General features: G+C 41.1%; 1 protein-coding gene across 1 annotated transcript in view; it reads left to right on the forward strand.

The window, feature by feature from the left end:
* Nucleotides 1–21941, forward strand: part of camk1da (calcium/calmodulin-dependent protein kinase 1Da) — a 115478-nt gene that overhangs the window by 44511 nt on the left and 49026 nt on the right. Inside the window, exon 2 of the mRNA XM_015954761.3 lies at nt 19849–19980. Within this exon, the coding sequence (XP_015810247.1) occupies nt 19849–19980 (132 nt within the window). The remainder of the gene's footprint in view (nt 1–19848; nt 19981–21941) is intronic.

Genomic DNA, 21941 nt, shown 5'->3' on the forward strand with positions numbered 1-21941 from the left:
GATCCAGAGGAGGCATGGGAGAAAGTCATGTGGTCAGATGAGACCAAAGTAGAACTTTTTGGTCTAAACTTTACTTGCCGTGTATGGAGGAAAAAGGAAGAGTTGCATCCAAAGATCACCTTCTCTACTGTGAAGCATGGGGGTGGAAACATCGTGCTTTGGGGGTGCTTTTCTGCGAAGGGGACAGGACGACTGCACTGTATTAAGGAGAGGATGAATGGGGCCATGTATTGTGACATTTTGAGCAACAACCTCCTTTCCTCAGTCAGAGCATTGAAGAGTGGCTGGGTTTTCCAACATGACAATAACCTGAAGCACACAGCCAGGATGTTTATGTTTATGTATTTTATGTTAATATATTTAGCAGACGCTTTTGTCCAAAGCGACTTACAAGTGATAATCAGCATGTTGCCCTTGAGGCTAACAACAGCAATAACAACCACAACTTCATTTCAATTCAATTTAATTTATATAGCGCCAAATGACGACAAGTCATCTCAAGGCACTTCACATAATAAACATTCCAATTCAGGTCAGTTCATTAAGCCAATCAGAAAAAAATGTTTCCTATATAAGGAACCCAGCAAATTGCATCAAGTCACTGACTAGTGTCAGTGACTTTACAGCAATCCTCATACTAAGCAAGCATGCAGCGACAGTGGAGAGGAAAACTCCCTTTTAACAGGAAGAAACCTCCAGAGGATCCTGGCTCAGTATAAGCAGCCATCCTCCACGACTCACTGGGGATCGAGAAGACAGAGCAGGCGCGCACACACACACACACACACACACACACACACACACACACACACACACACACACACACACACACACACACACACACACCAAGCATTGTCTATGGTTACATTGTGATTCCTTAGTAAATATTCTATTTGGCGAGAGATGAACTTTATTGTATTTATCCTAGTGGATCTATTGTTAAACGGGTAAACTAGCAGTAGCACATCCAACGTCAAGGAAAGCAAAAAGTTATTATCAGGAGAGGGAGAATGTTTAAGTGGTTAGCAGCAGTGTGCTAGTCGATGGTCCCCTCCATGAGGCCACCACAGCTCAGCAGAACATCATTGTAGCTTCTTCTGGGGAGGAAAACACCTGAAGAAAAAATAAAGTTAACAGCTGAAATAGCAGGAAATAATACAGTTAAAGAGCAAATTGTAGAATAAAGCAGTAGAGTGTGAAAAGTGGTCAGTGTATCCTCCAGCAGTCTAAGCCTATAGCAGCATAACTACAGAGATAACTCTGGATAATCTATCCTATTTAGATGTGGGCATGTTGGAGGCAGGGCAAGGGAGAGCCGTCTTTACCGACTGTACACTCCACCTCCCTGTACTCCCCCACTTGTCCTGATCTAGGCTAACATCAGAATTTAACCATAGGCCCTATTGAATAGAAATGTTTTAAGCCTAGTCTTAAAAGTAGACAAAGTGTCTGCCTCACAGACTAAGGCTGGGAGCTCCAGACCTAAATTCAATTGAAAATTTTTGGAGGGAGTTGAAACTCTGTGTTGCTCAGCACCAGCCCCAGAACCTGACAGATCTAGAGAAGATCTGTGTGGGGGAGTGGGCCAAAATCCCTGTTGCACTATGTGCAAACCTGGTCAAGAACTACAGGAAATGTTTGATCTCTGTAATTGCAAACAAAGCATTCTGTACCAAATGTTAATACTGATTTTCTCAGGTGTTCAAATACTTATGTGCAGCAGTGCAAAACAAATAAATTCTTTACAAATCATATAATGTGATTTCCTGAATTTTTTTTTTACATTCTGTCCCTCACAGTGGGAATGCACCTACAATGTGAATTTCAGTCCCCTCCATGATTTCTAAGTGGGAGAACTTGCAAAATCGCAAGGTGTTCAAATACTTATTTTCCTCACTGTATGTGTTAATCCATTGAAGAGGTGTACTTAATACAATTGTGCTAAACAGTGGCTCAGGGGTTAAAAGCTTGCACTTTGATCATTGAGTTGACAGTTCGAATCCAGGCTCCACTTGTGTCAGTGTGTCCTTTGGCAAGACACTTCTCCTTGACACATTATTGCCTACTGAAGGTGGAGGGAGGAACCAATGGTGCTGTTAATCACCACCAGTTGTGAATGTGTGTGTGTGACTAGTTGATTATCCTATTTTACATTCATGCTGTAAATAAGGTGAATGACTGCAGTGCAGCACATTGTCCCTGACTTGGAAAAGAGGCTTGTGAGTGTAAATGGCCAGTTCCTGTGAATATGATTGTGAACAAACTGCAATTTTATTGTGACCCAACCTTTACTGAAACTTGAAAAGGTTGTCCATCTCCTGTCCATCTCACATTCAGCCCATCAGCTGCTGTTGTGTTCTTGGGCAAGACACTTAACCCGCCCTGCCTGCTGGTGAATGGACTGGTGGCCCCAGTGCTCGGCAGTCTCACTTCCGTCAGTGCACCCCAGGACAGCTGTGGCTACATTGTAGCTTATCATTACTAGTGTGTGAATGTGTGTGTGAATGGCTGAATGACTGATTTAGTTGTGAGGCAACTTGGAACCCCAAGAAGGCGCTATACAAATACAGGCCATTTACCATGCCATACCAGCCACCTATCTACAAAAATTCCAGACATGCTTTAAAAGTGAACAACATACATTTTCAAAATGGATTTCGTTGCCTCCAAGATGCAGCTTTACCTCAACGTTAGATACAGATCAGAGCACATTACCAAACAAACATTTGTTTGTCTACAGCTAGACTTGTTTTTTCCACATCTGTTTCTGCATCTTGGTGTAAACTGACTCACTTGGCAAGTCGCTGACTTTCATCCACCACTTACTTCATAAATCAATGTTTTTGGCACAGTTTCGGTGAGTAGTACTTAGGTTTTTTCAGTGTTTCATTTTTTTATATCTTGATGGCTCATTATGTTGTGCTACAGGCAGCGGAGTGGAGCTCACTCAACTGGGATAGATTATACACTGTCAGGACTTGCAGTGAAAACTCTCGTTGGTGTCATTTTCTGCAAATTGTTGTTCTAATTGCATAGAAGACTGTTAAAGGCTTTTATTTCAGTGCTCTCATCCTCTTGTCTTCATCTTCTGCTTTGGGAGTCACAGTTGGAATACGAACTATAATTGGTGCGTAATTGCTGCCGTGGCAACAGTGTTTTTAAAGCCTACGAGCTCTGCTACAAAATCATATAGTGAACAGGCGCGCACACATAAACACACACTGACAGAGTTGTCTTTTCATTTCACTCTGTTTTTGACACGGACTAGTTGGGGCTGCTACTGAAAACTGTGTGTGTGTGTGTGTGTGTTTTGTATTTTACCCAACGAGTTTTTCTGCTTCATTGCATTTACACTGCAGCCATAATGAATCCTCATCCATCACGCCTTACCTCCTGTTGCCATAGCGATTCAGATCAGCAGCTTTCCACCTGTTGGCTAAAACACCACTGCCGGTCATGAAATCCTTTTAGTCCAGTTCTGTTTATTGAAAACCAGTTGGGGGTTTTATTTCCCCCAGACTGTGAGATAGATGCCTTCAAGTTTTAAACCATTCTGAGAAAGTATCATTTATGACCTGTTAGGTCCTTAATGGGTAACTCCTCTTAGTCTGTCTGACCTTCTGCAGCCTTATGTCCCCCAATTTTGCTTTTAGATGACTCATGATCCAGGCTGGGCTACAGAGGTGATCGGACCCATCAGCTGTAGCTTCTGAGCGGCGGCTGACCTTGCAAGTCAGACAGGCTCCATCTCTTGGGGATTTTAAGTCTCTCCATAGAATGACTTTATACTCCTAGCTTTATTTAATACATTAGGATCGCTAAGTGTTTGTGCTTTTCATTAGTTTTTAGATTCCATTTGATGTTTTTAATTGTTCAAACTGTGTGTTTTACCTCTTAACTAATAACTCTCTTTCCGACTCATAGCACAGTCCTGCTTTTATTTTGGCTCTCCCAAGTTCACCCTCGTCTAATCTGCCCTGGGTTTCCCCCATTTTCATTTCCACCTTTCATCTTTCCCTCCATGCACATTCTTGGAAATTGCTTATGGTTGCTTTATCTTTACGGCTATGCACAGCCTCCAACCAGATTGCTTTGTATTCGCAACACATGGAATAATGGTGTGTGTGTTTTAGTGTGTATATGGGGTCTGCCCAGTAATGACGTTAGCTCTGAGCTGTATAATTGCCCTTGTCTGCGCTCCCGGTCATTATCAGACCTTCTGCCATGTGGACGTGTGTGCGTGTGTGTGTGCACGAGTCCATTCAGAGGCGACCACTTCTGCTTTGATTAAACTGCTAATTATTGATCGGGCGGGAACAGACCTGCAGAGCTGACATGGATGTGTCTGTGTGTGTGGGAGAGAGAGGGAGAGATGGAGAAAGCCAGCCACATGAATTAAGTGGATTGTTTTGCAACTGTCTTCATGGTAACACCATCTGTTTATTTTTTATTCCCGTTTCTTAGAGAATTATTTGTTTAGGGTATGCATTTGTTGGTTTTGTGACAGTTTAATTCTAAACACATTTTACCCGTCTACTGTTCATCCACACAGCTATCTTTTTGCAAGTCAGGTGTTCCCATGTAATATAAAAGCTGTAGATATAAGCAACAGAATGGCCATCCAAGTTATTAATATGCTAGTCCCATTCACTTTAAAGCTTAAAGATGTTGTAGAAGATCTTTTTCTGGAGCATTTTTACTATTGCTTGAACTGCTCTTCACATACTGATGGCAACCAATAAATTAAATGTGCTTTCGAAAAATGACGAGTCATGACTGAAGAAATGGAATTGGACATTTTGAATAGTGTTGTTACCAAACGTTGCTTACTTGAATGGCTTTTTCCAGGAACATTGACCCAACATTTACTCAAATCAGGAATCCAGTTTTTTTTCCTTTAATGGCACCATCTAGAGGCTGAAAATTGTATCACACCTTAAGCCCCAATAGGGAGCCTAAGTCGCTTCCGCATCATGGGACAAAAAGTCAAAAAGATTCGTAACACTGTAGATTTGAGGTTTGTACCTGTAGAATGAAATGTGTTTTGAGAGTTTTGATTTCAAACTTGTACCTTGTTTTTTTATTTTGGAAGTCTGCTAGGTAAAAACCGAAAGTTTCATGTTTCTGAAAGAATGTTTGATGTTACAAAATGAGTAGTAAATGTACAAAATAAAAGTTAGATTTTACAAAATAAAAAAATACATTTACAAAATGAAAATTTCCTGTTACAAAACAAGAAATACAAGTTCAAATTGAGAATTATAAGTTAGAAAACTAAAGTTACAAGTTACGAATCCAAAGTTAAGTGTCATGAAACATTTTCCAAGTTACAAAACTTGGTACAAGTTACACTGAATATTGTCCCAATCCTAGCTCCATAATTGCAGGGATTATGTAACACCGTATTGACTGAGAGACAACAGAAGAGAGAGTCAAGTTTTAAAAGTTTAAAGATTTCTTACTAAACGAATTAAAACTAGACTAACTTTAAACACTAAATGTATGGTGTAACTAAGGTGAAGTGAGACGGAGAATGGTGTAGTGTGGAATGTTGTTCAGAACCAGCAAATCCGGAGAAACGATTAGTTCTGGTGGGAGTAAAGGTGATGTCTTTGCGCTAAGCTTTGATTTGGAGATTCATAAACACATAAGACACCATTTTTGTCGCTCCACACGTACACTTAGAATGAGACCTCCGTACAGATCCAGACTGCCAGGTCCTCGAACCCCTCTTTCGGTGCCGGAGTCGATGAAACAGCATCAGCAGTACAACAATGAAACAGCATCAGCAGTACAACAAACTAGTCTTTGGATTGTCTCCAGGTAAAAAGCAACAGTTGGTTGACAGCGTCAGATGGACCCGGAGGGTCAGTGAGTTCAGCTTTTATTCTGAAAGGAACCGTTGCTTAGTTGGTAAAATGCAACATATTTTATCCAGTTTGTCGTCGTTTCTTTCGGCTGAAGAGGAAAGTTACAGATTGGCCACTCCGTCAACTTCTCTAGAACGCTTTGAACTGGCGTTAAAGATGACGTGGGCATAGTTTTATACTTCGGATGTTTTGGTTTATGGTTGAATGAAAAGATGACAGATTTACCAAGCACCACCAAAACCACGCCTCCATCAGATCTGGCAGATTCTGATTGGATCAGTAAAAGCAATGTGTCATGTCTTAACGTTACGTGTGATCAGCATGTCTAGTGCAGCTAGATTAAAGTCATATTACTTATTAAAAATGGAGTTCTTTTATTTATTAAAAAGGAAGAGTGTCCTTTGTCTTCATTCTTCTCTTGGGCTGGACAGGAAAACAGTTTAGGAGCAGATGCATGAGATCTTGAGGCAGTATCTCATTCAGATTAGTTCTTGCTGAGGAGAGGGGGGAAATGACTTTTAGATGGAAAACAGTCATTTCATTCCGTTACAATTTCATTTACTGATAAATAGTTTATAAATAAGGTAGAAATAGATAGAAATAAGTTCCTCACGCTGATAAACAATAACTAATCTCTCTGAGGACACGGTGCTAGTGCACTCTCCTACAGCACCTTGACATGACTACATACATATCATGCAAAATTTTGTGATCATCATTTTATTAGCATTTATTTGTTATAAAAGCCACTGTATACTTCTTGCTGTCAGTATTTGCAAGATATTGGTATTTGGGTCTGTACTGGTTAGACTTAAATGAGTTAAACCAAGGTCTATAGCCCTTGGGTCATAAACTATGAGTATACTGGTCTTTTTATACTCGGAATCAGGAGTTATTTTAGTGATCATCTTGTTTCTTTACTCTTGTCATGATTGTGCCCTGAGCAATTTTATGACCGAATAAAAACAAATAAAATCAACATTAATTGAAAAATCGTCTTAAATAATCAAGATCTCAATTTCAGTCACAATAATCATGATTATTATTTTTGCCATAATCGAGCAGCCTTAGCTTAAACACAATCTCAAGCATCACTACAGTCAGTGAGCTGTTTTTCAATGCATTTGAAGTTTCAGTCGTGTTGCTGCAGCTCAGAATTTTTATCTGCTCCCTTTCATCTTTGTCCATTATAGATTTATCAGGGTGCGATTGCTTATTCATTTTTTTGGCTTTCAGAAAGAAGCTCCTATCGACAAACACCTAATGTTTACCTATGCTCTGTTGCATAGTTGAAATCTTTAGCTTTTTCACAGTCCGCTGTGAAAGCTGGAAATAATTTGATGATTGAAAACCATTTTTGGATGAATGGCTTGTTCAGCTTGACATTGAAACGTTCCGATGGCTGTTGTCAGTCTTCATGTTAAATGTGTCACCGTCACCTTGTCAGCCTGTTCTAGTCGCTCCCGCCCCATCATCTTCTGCCTCCGTGCACACAATCGTTGCCGATAACATTTCTTCCTTGGCAGCTGAGCTTGACTGACGCAGTTACTCAGGTTCATACAAGAGGAAATGAAACCATTGTCGCTCAGGGTTTCAGAGTGGGGACTCGCCAGTCAAACACACAACCCAACTCTTAGAAATCAGCTGCCAGATGTAATATAAACTCCTTTCCTCCACTCAAGTAAACCCCACTGGTTCTTTATCATGTGTGTTTGTGCTGGAAGCAAATACATTCAGAATCCACATGATGTGAAGTAAACCCAACTGCTCTACTGATTGTGTATGCACATGTGAGGCCGCATGCAGCTTTTTTCCTCAGGTCCATTCTCACTCCATTCACATATTCTGCACTCACTTTTTCACCTTTTTTCCTTCTGTTTTTGTACTTGCAATATTCAAGTGTAATTTTCAAACAAGAGCAGCATGAATATTCAAGTGGTGATTCATTTTCATTGACATTGCCTTTTTTTAACCTGACACACAGTAGGGAGCCTAAAGCTTGGTTTACGCTTGACGCATTCACTTTCCGCTTGATGATGCGGCTCGCGGATGGAACGCGCTTCACAACTTGCAGCATTCATGGTTCTTGCGGCTTGTCTCTGCGGTGAGCCAATACTCTCCCAAAATGAACGGGGCAGCATGGAGCTCTACGGCATGCATCCAACACTACACCATAGTAGAAGTAGAAATTACTGTTTACAAGATGGCATTCCAGCATTTTTAACAGCGTCCTCGTCTTTTCCGACAGTGCGAGCTATTTCTCTCCAAGAATTATTAACAACATGTTGATCACGGTGATCTCTGAGAGCTGAATCATACAAATGTCTGTATTTACGAACCTCTGCCCATACTAGTTCTTGCCAGTCCGCCATGTTTTTCCTCGTCCAACCGTCCACGTGGTTAGAAAATTTCCTAGGTGCGCGGTGTGGAAAGTTTGGGCTGTGCGGAGGCGCGGTGGAGGGGCGTGGTTGTTAAAATGACACAACTTTTCCACGCGGAGCCATGCGGACCTCGCGGACACGTCAAGCATAAACCAACCTAAAGTCTCCTCCCTTTCCAGTCGGCTCATGGGTCCCTGGAGGAACGCAAAAATGAATGCAAGTCAACGGAGCTAAAAGAGCTATTTTCTAATCCGCTTTGTATTAGGCCCTGGATCGCACATATGAACTTCAATTTAAATGAAAATAATGTGTTTGACCATGCCTGCCACGTACTTTGAGATTTATCAGCTTGTATAAATTTGTATATGACGTCGCCACAGAATCTCCTCTGCCCTAGCGTAGCTGCTACTTACCACATGGCCAGATTTTATGGTGGTTCATTCCTCCAGAAGGAAGGATTTGACTGCTGAACTTACAGCCATTTTTCCTCTGCGCTTCTCCGTTTCTGGTTCTAGTATGTCCATTTGGTGATGCACATTTGTAGTGGGCATATTTTTCACACAGAACCTAAAATAACTTTTGCCTTTATGACAAAGGTGTGCTTTTCCATAAAGTTGTCCCAAGTCTAAAATGGCACCTGTGATTCCTTTATGTTACTATTTTCACTTGCAGTCAGTCTGATTATTTAGGTCACCAAGGAGAATTGGGATCACTACTGAGTGATTTTTGCTAATGCTAGTTCGATTCATTCACTTACTGTGCTTTATGCTAAGCCAAAGTGAAAGGAGTCCAGCAGAGTCAGGAGGCTGACTGGGCAGGTTAGAAATGGGGTTTTCCCACTTATCCAACTCTGGGAAGTATGACAACAAATAAAATGTTCAGTTTTGGTTGAAATATCCCTTTAAAACTTATTTTCTGATTTGTGAAACTTGGATAATGACTTCCGACACTGGCCCTAAAACACACCAGTCGTTTTGGGATTATCCAGAATTCACAGATAGCCAGGCCGCCACTGATGGCAGCTAATGGCCATAAAGTATGTTTTGTGGCTGTTTTGTGATCCTTACGCATCCAGTGGAAAGGAGGAATAAGAGTAAAAAGTGACAACCTATAAAAGACCCAAGTAGAAATAATTAATTAAAGAAATTAAATGCTCAATCACCCACACTTTATGACAAAATAACCATTGACTGGCTTGTCAACCACTTGGTGGAGCATAGTTTAATTCCGAACAATTACTGCATTTTTGATTTACAGTTTTGTAAAAAAAACATTACAGAAATCTGAAGCAAAAAAAATAAAAAGTTGAGCTCTGTATAACCACTGCAATAACCAGCAATAACCAACAGATAATTCTGTCCTTTCATCACACATAATTGCCTCCTCTAAAATGGTACACAAACAGGGAAAAACAAAAGACTCCAGATATGAAGCCCAAAAGTCAATACAGGTGGAAACGGTCCCTCTCAGGATGCAGCAGCTGTGATTTCACTGAGGGCGCCCATTCATAAATTGCTCTGTCTGAGGGTAATGAATGAATGGCTGCTAGCGTGTGTGTATGCGTGTTAGTGAGTGGCTGTGTGTGCATGAAACTGAATGAAACACCAATACAACCTGCGCTGCCCACATTCGTCTGGCTTTGATGTCATCAGAACCACAGTGGTCATTATCAGTCCAAGCAAGTGTCTGGTTGTGAGCGTGTGCTAGTCAATTTGAAGTAATCTTATCACCTTCCAAACGGTCGCCAGAGGCAAAGGACCGAGCGACCTCTTGTCACTGCGAGAAATCAGGTGAGACACTGAGAAAAAGGGCAAGAAAAGAAAACGAGACAAATTTCTGCAGAAAAACGACTGCAGCAAAGCCATCAACACTGTGCGTGCACGTGCATGTGCTGCTGTGTCAGCATGCTATGCCTCCAGGCTGATGGACGGCCTGTACAACGCGCTCCTCTCTGAACGGCTCCGGGGCTTTCTGCAAGGCAGCGCTCACATATTGATGCAATGGAGCTCATTGACAGCAGCCTCTTTCACCTTGAATGAAAAGCTTATGGTGCACCGGCAGCGTCGTTCACTCTCATGAAAACACACCAAGCCCCAGTGGTTGATGATAAAAAGAAGCAATCTGATGTGAAACTTATTTTACTAGCAGGCATAAATATAGTAAAATAAAATCACTTCCAAAGTGAACCACAGCCTTGTCCTGCAGCTTAGTGTCTGTCTCCATGAAGTTTGTGGCTGCTTTGGTTTTTGTCTGTTTCTATGGTTACTGAATTAAAATAGAATAGTTTTTATTGCCATTATATCTGAACATGCAACAAAATTAAGGGTTCTCAGACAACTTCAACAACAAGTAGGTGTTAAACATGGTGGACAAATGGGTAGAAAACAGGATAAAAGAAAACACAAAAAATCTGGCAAGTTAGTGAGGTAGAAAACCAGGATAAAAATATGATGAAAAACATTAAAAAGGCACAAAAACCCAGCAATCTTATCTAGTAAACACAGTACAAGTGTATATATATATATATATATATATATATATATATATATATATATATATATATATATATATATATATATATATATATATAATATAACACTGGGAGGCTCCACAGACACAAGTTGTCTAATAAAGCCAGCAAAGCACTTCCTGGGTCGTCGAAAAGACTCAAGGACTCCAGCCGTATTAACTACTCGGATCAAATCCCAGTAAACTAAATCAGAAATGAGTTTTTGTCCCATTTTCTGTCATCGGGTTGTTCTATAAATGGTTGCAATTTTACTGAAAGTTTGATTTGAATGACATAAAGAGTAGATAGAATAGATTGATGTTTTTATGAGAGGTTTGCATTTTATGTTTGTGTCAAGAATACAGATGAAGATGACTAAAATGCCACAATAAACATGGGTCAAGTGTAACCAACTGGTTTATTAGTTTTATGTTCGTTGCATATCTCAAGTCCTTAAAATGCCCTTAAAAATAATTTTATTATATTCAGCTGAGAATTCTCTTGACATGAGCTTTAAAGACCCACCTGACAGGTTTTCTAGTGTTGAAGTTAAGAGCCAACATAAATGGTTTCTGACTTCCAGCAGAGATGTCTTTTTTTTCTGCTATAGCTCAAACTACAATACACATGTAAACAAAAGTTGTTACAGTAAATGGTTTAGTTTGTGACCAGTCCATTGCTGTGATCAAAAACAGGTTTTAATCGGCAGCTCTGGAGCCCTGATCTCACAGCTGCAAACCCCATTGTGTTTTTAAGGATTTCACTTGTCTGAATGAGGGGAGGGGGGGGGAGGGGGGGTAGTTTAAATGTACCATCCTAGAGTTTTAGACAAACTGAGACAGAAAACTTTGTGACAGTTCCATTTTTATGATCAAAACCCTCAGCCAAACATTGTTAATTTGTATTTAGAATAGTCATTAATGCATTTATCACTTATTACAAGTTTGTCAGCATTTCTTTTGTAGTTTCTGTCTTTCTTCTGGACAAAGTTCTGTGTTATATGAATTATAGGCTTCTAACAATGCTAATGCTGTCAACACGTTTGGCAGAACTTAGCATTTTGGTCTGTGGGTTTAAACGTATAATTTGCAGTAATAAATTAGGCTTTGACTAATGATCTTGAGCTACCTGCAGTGACACAATGAACTAAAAGTTCAGAAAAACATAGAGGGGCAGGAGTTTGAGATAACAGATGCTAGCTTGGGGTATTAAATTCATTTACATTTAGCAGGATTTGTAGTCTGGATATGTGACTGCTCTGGGTTGCCAAAACGCTGAACAGAGGAGAAAACGGGATGGTGGAGGAAAGATAAAGGGGGGCACACATGTTTACGCTAATATGACAGAGAGTCTGGGAGCAGATAAACAAAGAAGCCAGCACTTGCTTCAGGCAGATAAACTCCCAATAGGCTCATCTGCATTCATCACCATGCTTGTCTTCTTCTCTCACACACGCGTGCACACACACACTTATTCGAGAACAAAACGATGATGCAGAATTTATTAGTCCAGTTATTTTTCTCAAATGATGCTTTGATTATTGGGTTTTATATGACGAAAAACAAGTTTTTAAAGCGGTTTTCAATTGCCGGCTTTGTTCCAGTTGAATAAATAAGAGAAGTACTATTGAGGGCGATCTTAGATGACCCAATACTTTACTAGTGTGGTGCAATTATTTAGAAAATTAAGATTATTCAGCTGTATGTCTTTCAAATCACATCTTTCAGCTAAATTTAAAGAAATGGAAGACAAGTGAACAAATCTCTGTGCTGCTTTTGGATGTGAAGTCAGTGTCCCAATATGAAGAACAATTGTTTTGGATTGACAGAGGCCAGATGGACTTGAAGTACAAACTAAGCATTAGAAGGGAGACAAAAATGAGTCTTGACTGTCATTTAGCATGGCATGGCAGGGTTTCCCCTGGGAATTTTTTCAGCTGTGGTTTTGGGGGGGGGGGGGGGGGGAATTATGACATGTCTCACCTTTATGTTAATATTGTTTTATTTGATGCACTCCACTTTGAACTGCACCAATCCAGCAACTGCTGCATTTTAACACCAATATTTGCACAAAAATAATTTCAAGATCATTACTGGGCTGGCCCTACTAAAAACACCCGTACTTCTACACCCCTACTTAGTAGACTTAATGAGGTATTTTTAAGCCAGTATAAAATGACTGAAACACAAATTTACATATTTGGCATTACTGACCAATATCTTTGATTTAATGTATTTGTTAAGAACATCAAGATACATTACAGTGAACATTATAATAAAGTAAATATTTCTAGTGCAGACAGGAGAAAACCCATAGAAGCACTGATTTGATCTCATTTTAGAGAAAAATGGAACAGATCAGATGCACCTAATAAATAAAATTACTAACAAACTCAGGAATCTGTTTCTTTGCTTCATTGTTCTGGTGCTGAAAATATCACTAATACGGATCAAAGGAGAAACACAGATGAATGCACCTTATTATTTGGAAATTAGTGGGTGTGGTTTACATCAATACATTATTTTAAATGTGAAATTGATATGGATCGATCAGAAGTTGTTTATTTATAAACTATTGTTTATTTGAAAACTATTTACAGAGCAGCCTCAGAATTGAGCTTGAATATTTTTGATCACAATAGTAAAGGAACTATTACAGACCAAGTTTTTCAGTATTTAAGTGCATGAATTAATGCATCTGAACTCATGCAGTAGGAACTAGGAAATATGAAATACTAGAACCATTTTATTTTAATTTGATTAAACAGATTTTTCCTAACGTTGTTGGCATTTTTCCCACACACATTTAAACAAAACAATGTTGATTGAGGTGTGTGTGTGAGAGAGAGAGATAGGGAGGGAGAGAGAGTTAAAATAAAAAATAAAAAAATACCCGACCGGAGCGGAGGCAGTGACCGACGCATGCACGAGCCGTTTTCAGCTCGGTCTTGTCAAATGCACCATGTGCGTTACGAAAAAAGTTACTTTAAATATTAAACCGAAAAAGAGGCGAGCTGAAGTAAACCTAGGGAGCACTGAAGAAACGTGAGCAACAGTGAAGCAAGCACAGAGAGATCCATTACTGTGTGTGTGTGTGTGTGTATGGGCTGGACTGAGCTCCCGGCTGCAGAGTTTTGTGTGTGTAGGGAGGGACGGGTGCTCTATGTAACTGACCAATCACAGAGCGTGAAGAGTCAGTTACCCAATGAGGATTTTCCTTAAACACGATTACAGATATTTACGAGTTTTACTCGTTTCATTCTTCTATTTGTCAAAAATGCTTTATCCGTACCGGATACTTGTCTGAAATGAGTATCCGGCTCATCCCTAGCTGTAACCACCCTGCCCTGCCTCCTCCTCCTTGCTGCCTGCCGGCTGTGATCTCAAGCAACAACAGAGTAGTTCCCGCTGCTTCTTCGGGAAACGGCGCAAAAAAAAAAAATCAATAAAACTTGGGATCTTGTAGGCGTGGTGCTGGGATTTCAGCCGTGGCGGGCCGCCATGGCTACGCCTATGTAAGGGAAACTCTGCATGGTGATGGTAGCAGACCAGCTGATCTACTGGGATTTCAATTCCATTTCCAGAGAGCAGTCCGAAAAACAAAAATAGCTGCAAATGTGTGAATTAAAATGTCATTTTATGAACATGCCATTTATGAACATGAACTTGATCAGAGATTAAAGGAGTTATTTTTGAGTTTAGAGTTTATCAGTGTTAACTTTGTTAATGAGATATTTCCATTAGTTTTTTTCATGACAAATTAATTTTTGCGCATTATCTGAAATGAACACTAAAATTATACTGCAACAGCAGCTCAAATAACCTCGGGTTCCTACCGAGCGCTGCAGAATAGCATCTCTGATTCGTTACATGAAGCAGGTGGACCCAGCTGCAGAACATGACACTGGGTGCTATAAAAGACTGGATAAACGTATCCTGGTCTGATAAATCTGGTTTTCAGCTGCAATGTTCTGATGGTTAGGTCAGAATTCGGTGTCGGCATGAAAGCATCCTGCCTTGTATCAAAGATTCGGGCTGCTGCTGGGAGTGTAACGGTGTGTGGGACTTTGGACCTCTTAATACCACCTGATCCTGATTTAAACCCCACAGCCTACCTGAGTATTGTTGCTGACCATGTCCATCCCTTTGACCGCATGGACCCATCTTCTGATGGCTACTTCCAGCAGGATAAAGCTCCATGTCACAAAGCTCAGATCATCTCTATCTGGTTTCTAGAACATGAGTTTGCAGGACTCCAGCGGCCTCCACATTCTCCAGAACTCTGTCCAGTTAGAACATTTAAAATGTGGTGAAACAGGAGACACTCATCATGCAGGCAACTTTGTGACAGCATCATGTCTATATGGACCAGGAGCCTCATTTATCAAGCTTGCTTACACACAAAACGGGGTTGGAAAACTGCGTAAGCAAATTTCCACGCAAACTTTGGGATTTATCAAAGAAAACTTAGCAGAAAAATGTGCGCAACTTTAAGTTGACTAAGAATCTTGCTTACGCACATGTTGGACACGGAGAGCACCTGCAGTGCTGCTGCTGAGAAGGATAAAATTATGAAATCCTGCAGCATTATCACTTGTACTGCTTCGTTTTCACACAGAACAAGACCCCCCCCACACGCACGCACACACACGTGCGTGCGCATACACACGTGCGCATACTCGCACACACACACACACACACACACACAGCCTGAAGCGCAGAATATTAGCAGGGGGACAGATTGAGACAGAATGTCATGCGTCTGTGACAGTGTGTTCTGTGACCCGATAAATCATGAGCCTTGGCTAGTTGAACAGGGGAGATCTCCATTTGGCTGACTGGTTAGCGCGCGTAACTTCCACCCAGGAGTCTAGAGATCGAATCCCGATTGGACCATTTTTTTTATATCCGCCACAGATCTCTCTGAAGAATTCACAACATTGACGGCTGCAGCAACGCTGTGCCACTCTGTGGATTTTCTCTTATAGATAGATAGATCACAAAGATGCTTGGCGTAAGTACATTTTTGTTGCTGAGTACGGTTTTAGTAAGGATTCTACACAATGTTTGATAAATGAGACCCCTGAACCTCTGAGGAATGTTTTGAACACCTTGTTGAGTGCAAGACACAAAAAATTAAGGTGGTTCCCTTTCAGTGGATTCACTCGGTACAACAAAGGTACTATGGGACATCACGCCCTTGTGTGGCCTGGCTGAAGACACATTTCAATTCAATTCAATTCAATTCAAGTTTATTTATATAGCGCCAAATCACGACAAGAGTCGTCTCAAGGCACTTCACATAATAAACATTCCAATTCACAGTTCATTAAGCCAATCAGAAATAATGTTTCCTATATAAGGAACCCAGCAAATTGCATCAAGTCACTGACTAGTGTCAGTGACTATACAGCAATCCTCATACTAAGCAAGCATGCAGCGACAGTGGAGAGGAAAACTCCCTTTTAACAGGAAGAAACCTCCAGAGAATCCTGGCTCAGTATAAGCAGCCATCCTCCATGACTCACTGGGGATCGAGAAGACAGAGTGGACACACACACACACACGCACACACACACACACACACACACACACACACACACACACACACACACACACACACACACACACGTACGTAATGTGTCTATAGTTATATTGTGATGTCTTAGTAAATATTGTATTTGGTGAAAGATAAACTTTATTGTATTTATTCTAGTGGATCTATAATTAAACGGATAAACTAGTATTAGCACATCAAAAGTCAATGAAAACAAAAAGTTATTATCAGGAGAGAGAGAATGTATTAGTGGTTAGCAGCAGTGTGCTAGTCGATGCCCCCCTCCATGAGGCCACCACAGCTCAGCAGAACGTCATCGCAGCTTCTTCTGGGGAGAAAAACACTCACAGAGAAAATAAAGTTAACAGCTGAAATTGCACAAAATAGTACAGTTAAAGAGCAGACTGTAGAAGAAAGTAGTAGAGTGTGAAAAGTGGTCAGTGTGTCCTCCAGCAGTCTAAGCCTATAGCAGCATAACTACAGAGTTAACTCTGGATAACCTATCCTATTTAGATGTAGGCATGTTGGAGGCAGGGCAAGGGAGAGCCGTCTTTACCGACTGTACACTCCACCTCCATTTAATCACGCCTGTAAGGCAAATGAAAGTGACGCTGCGTGGAGGCCCTTCCCTCCATTTATAAGCGACCGCGTCACTGTCATTCCTCAGTTCTTGCGCATCTTCACCTCGCTGAGTACACACCTGAAAACTAGCTGCGCTACTAAAAGATAGCATAACCGCTCGTTGACTGGACTCTACTGCCTTCTGGCTAGCGTTCCCACCCACCGAGCGCTATATGACTAGGGGTCAGAGCACACTCTACTAGAGGTGTGGCTGCGTCTTGGGCGCTGTTTAAAGGTGTTTCAGTTGATGACATTTGCTCAGCTGCAAGCTCGGCTACACCCCACACCTTTGTGAGATTTTACGACTTGAATGTTTTGGACGCTTCAGTGGCCCAAGCGGTTCTCTCTGCTGGATCTGACTTAGGTTGCAGTCTCAGGCCAGGTTTGTTTGCTGCTCATGGGGCGTTTCAATAAGTCCCATAGTACCTTTGTTGTAGGATTGGTAAATTTAGTGCTCTAAGAGCTTAATATATTACCTCTACTTATGACCAATAAGCTGTGCTACTCTATATAAATATACACTATCAACCTGCTTTGTCTTAGGATGTTTTAATCAGAAGATTCTAGGATTTTTTGTTTATTCAGAGATTGTAAACACTTCGTCTTGATTCAAGAAAGAGTCAGGTTTGTAAAAGTAAGAATTTATTTTCCAAACAATTAAAACATGACAAGTTAACTAATATTTACTGTGATGGATGAATCTAGATGGATGAGATGTGGTATATGCTGCCTATATGTAAATATGATGTTATCAGAACTTCCGTATCTAGGAGAGCTGAGTTCTGGGTGTGAAATAATTTGGTTTGCGTTACGCTATGAAGTTGATTATTATCAAAAAGCATCAGACGCAATCACACTGTGTTCTACCTCACCCTTTCTCGGAGACCCTCTTTGCGGATCCGGAGGTCATTGAGGTTGGATGACCTCTAGGCACCCAGGTCCAGTAGATTGGCCACAGCGCCGACTTCTCCAGTCCAGAGATGTCGCCAGGCACACAGGTTGGATGAAACCGTTTGCGTATAGACTCCTAAAGAGTCGGAACAAAATCAGCTTTGTTCTCCAGGAACCGTTTGCTGTGTCGGCTTTGCAGCAACCTTGACGGCATGTCAAAGATTGCTTCTGGGTTAAAGAGACTTCACTACAGACGGCCGTTTCCGTAGCTTCCTCTAGAACTTGGTAGAACTCAGAACTGAACATTGACCGCAAACTGACTCACCATAAAGTGAGTTCTGTTTTAATATTCTCATGTTATGGTTTGTTTAACGAATCAGTGCGTGCCATGTTAAGGAAAATTACCAAGAAAACCTCAGAACACACGCCTTCTTGAGATAACGGATGCTCTGATCTGGGGTAAAGGAAATCTGTGTGTCACGCGTTTAACTTAACTTTAATTTGTCCTTTTGTGTGTAAATGGTGATGGCCTTGTCATATCAAACACTACTGATCCATATATAAATCATTGTAATACTTAATTTCACAGATTAATCAAAACATTTCATTTAGTGTTCGTATAACATTTGTTCATCAACCAAATTATTCTTTAATGGATTAATTAACCTATAAGTTTTAAATGTTCACATTATATTCAAGAGTTCATTCTTTGATCAAGCAACCCACACAAGCGGAGAGTCTTCCCACAGAGGCATGAAGAGTCCTGTAGAATGATAAGGGAAGCTTGAGGCCTTGAGGAGGGAACGTGATTGTTGACAATACGTTTATCATGTGTTCAGAGCTGCAGAGAGGCTCTGAACTCCAGCTGTTGGGATGCAGAATCTGACAGATTAAAGGAAACACGTGCAGACTCGTGTCTCCATGTCGACTAGATATTGAAGGGTCAAACTGTACAGTAATCCCTCGCTACTCCACGGTTCAGTCATCGCGGATTCGCTGCTTCGCGGATTTTTTCTTTGGAGCATTTTTCAGGGGGAATTCGCAGATTTGCGGCATTTTTCACTGATTCGCGGTATTTTTCTATGCGAAATATCAAGAAATTCTTGTTTTTTTTCATCAATTTCATCATAAAATGCACTTTTTGTAATAAAACTAAAAAACCAAGAAAAAATTTTTTTTTTCTTGAGTTTTACCCACAAAAAGAGAATGTGATCATACGATAATTCAATAGGGAGCGTGGTTTCACAGGCGCGGAAGTGATAACGTCAGTGAAACGCCGGCTGATCTAGGAAACCCCCGAGCGTTCGAGCGTCAAAGAAGTGACACGGAAATGCCGGGCTTTCCAGAAGTAAGTAAGATAACCTACTATGGGCTGATAGTTCGTTGGATTGATCGGTAGGTTGGAAACTCTGATCATGAATCTAAAGAAACGATGACTGAGTGGTGAGCTGGAAAGGCGACTTCCGTTTATAGCCGCGGTTTGTGACGTAGGTGCGACGTGGAGGGAATCCCCGCGAGGGGCATGCTGGGAGTCCCTACTTCGCGGATTTTCACCTATCGCGGCCAGGTCTGGAACGCATCTACCGCGATAAACGTTGGGATTACTGTACATAACACTGACCATTACTGGACATTACATACCGAGTGAATCGACTGAAAGGTAACGTTAGGTTATACATACAACCACTGTTCTCTGAAGGAGAGGAACGAGGCACAACAAGGGCTGCCCCATTTCACAGCCCAGCTCGGTGAAGAGCAGCTATCGAACTGAGGAATGACAGTGATGTGGTCGCTTATAAGTGGAGAGCGGGGCCTCCACGCAGCGTCACTTTCATTTGCCTTACAGGCATGATTAAATGTGTCTTCAGCCAGGCCACACTAGGGCGTGATGTCCCATAGTACCTTCGTTGTACCTCGTTCCTGTCCTTCAGGGAACAGTGGTTGTATGTATAACCTAACGTTCTGAAGACTAAAAGGACTGAGTTTGTTTTTAGAGTAAATGTTTTTTCTGTTTCCTCAGAGGGGCATTTTCAGAGGTGGTCCTAGCCCAGGAGAAGCTGACCAGCCGGATGTTTGCAGTGAAATGTATCCCTAAGAAGGCTTTGAAGGGGAAGGAGAGCAGCATTGAGAACGAGATCGCTGTGCTGAGGAAGTGAGTGCAGTCACACAAACACACACAAACCTACTAATTCCTGGTTACCGAGGCAACTGAGTTTTCCCCTCTATTTTTCTAACCAAAATTCCCCCCTTCATCAGCCCCCGCCCCCAGGTCACGATCAACAGCCCACCTCCCATTCTCACAGTACACAGAAATACACAAACATCTGGAATGGAGGAAATCTATTGGTAAAAGTATTCTAGACGTGAATTTTCAGACATCTGATCAGAACTGGACGTGATTCATGTTCGTCTGACAGAATTCAACAGGTTATTTTGTGTGTTTTTAGCTGTAAAAGAACAACAGCTCAGCGTCCAGTCATAGCTGCATTTCCCACAGTCCAGCTGTGAGGCTATTGGCAGATTTAAACAATATGTTCGTTTTGGAGGGAGCCACCTGCTGTCGTGTCACGCTGGCACATTCTGGAGGCACGATAATGACCGTAGATGTCTATGTTTAGCAGCAGAATGAGCCATCCGCTGAACAAATGAATGTGATGAGATTTCAGCCTCTGAGGATGGAGCTGCATCAGTTGCGTCGATGCAAAAATACACATCGGACCAGTGGCGGATTTAGCAATTTGGGGGCCCAAGGCAAACACAGACATGAGGCCTCCTTACACTAAATTTTTGACAATCTTACCTTTCACTGGATTTGCGAAACTCCCCTCTTCTGACACGAGTTATTTTCACTTTTTATTAGTCCTCTTTTTTCTTGTCTTTCTCTCCCTTTGAGTGCCTTCAATATTTGCTCTGCTTTCTTCTTCCTGTCAGTGCTCCTGTGCTTTTGCCTTTCTTTTTTTTTCTTCTATTTTACATTTCTGTCTGTGTTTTCCTCGCTTTAAACATTTTCCATTGTCTTCCCTTTTCTGCTTCCTTTTAATGTTTACATAGAAAAACGACGTAACTTTTGGAAGTGAAGATAAAAGCTTTTTTAAAGCAAGCTGCTTCTTTCTCTTGTTGGAGCCACTAGGATAACTCCATTTCATGCTTAATGTTTTGCAGTGGCGGCTCCTGAGAAAAATCTCAGAGGGGGTTATACATGACGACAAAGTCTACCTTTTTTACCCCCAAAGTCTACCTGTTAAACTAAATTTTAATTTCCTCATATGGCTCTACAAACCTATTATCTAAGTCAGCCTATAGTTTTTCTAAGCAATGTGATTATTTTGGCCCTTCAGCAAGTGAATACTCAAATATTACAGTAAAGTAAGTAAATCAGAAATTATTACCTTAAAGGGGCATTATGGAAGTTTGACAGCCAAAACATGTTTAGAAATAATAAATTTCTTCTTCATACATTCTCCTGCAATGCCCTGGTCCTGTAGAATGAGCCCTGGCATTTTTACTATGATTGCCTGTTTTTCTGTAAAATCACAGAAAAAGAGAGCTGCTCAGGTCGAGCAGGCTGCTTCATACACCTTCACGCTCAGGCATAGCTCGTAGCATTTGCTATCAGTAGCTTTAGCAGCAGAGAGTGAGTTTTACTCAGCGACTTTGTCGCTGTTCCTAACGCCTAGTGATGAACCTAGCTACATTTCTGAGGACCCTTAGCTACTTTCTTCTATATATTTCCTGCAAATTAGCAACAAAATAGCCATTTTCGCTCTGAACCGTTCTTTGATTGTTGTTTCAGCTGTCATCAAGGATGTAAAAATTACAGATACAAAAGACGTCACTGGTCCTATAGCTCACCTAGTAAGACGGACTCTCGTGCAGAAGTCCTGGGTTCGATTCTGGACGTGAACATAGTTTATTTAGAGTTTCTTTTTTACATTAATGGTATATGTTTTTTACAGTAAGATGCCCAAATTTTTATTTGAGACTTGCCGAACGGCATTGAATTCACAGATAAAAAAGATGTGGGTTCAACTTTCATTTTGGAACAATTTTTCAAGCAAGGGAAGGGAATGATCTGAGCATGCAGGAGGACTGACCCATCTTAAACCTTTGTCG

The sequence above is a fragment of the Nothobranchius furzeri genome, chromosome 1 (genome assembly GCF_043380555.1).
Source record: "Nothobranchius furzeri strain GRZ-AD chromosome 1, NfurGRZ-RIMD1, whole genome shotgun sequence".
Taxonomy (NCBI): domain Eukaryota; kingdom Metazoa; phylum Chordata; class Actinopteri; order Cyprinodontiformes; family Nothobranchiidae; genus Nothobranchius; species Nothobranchius furzeri.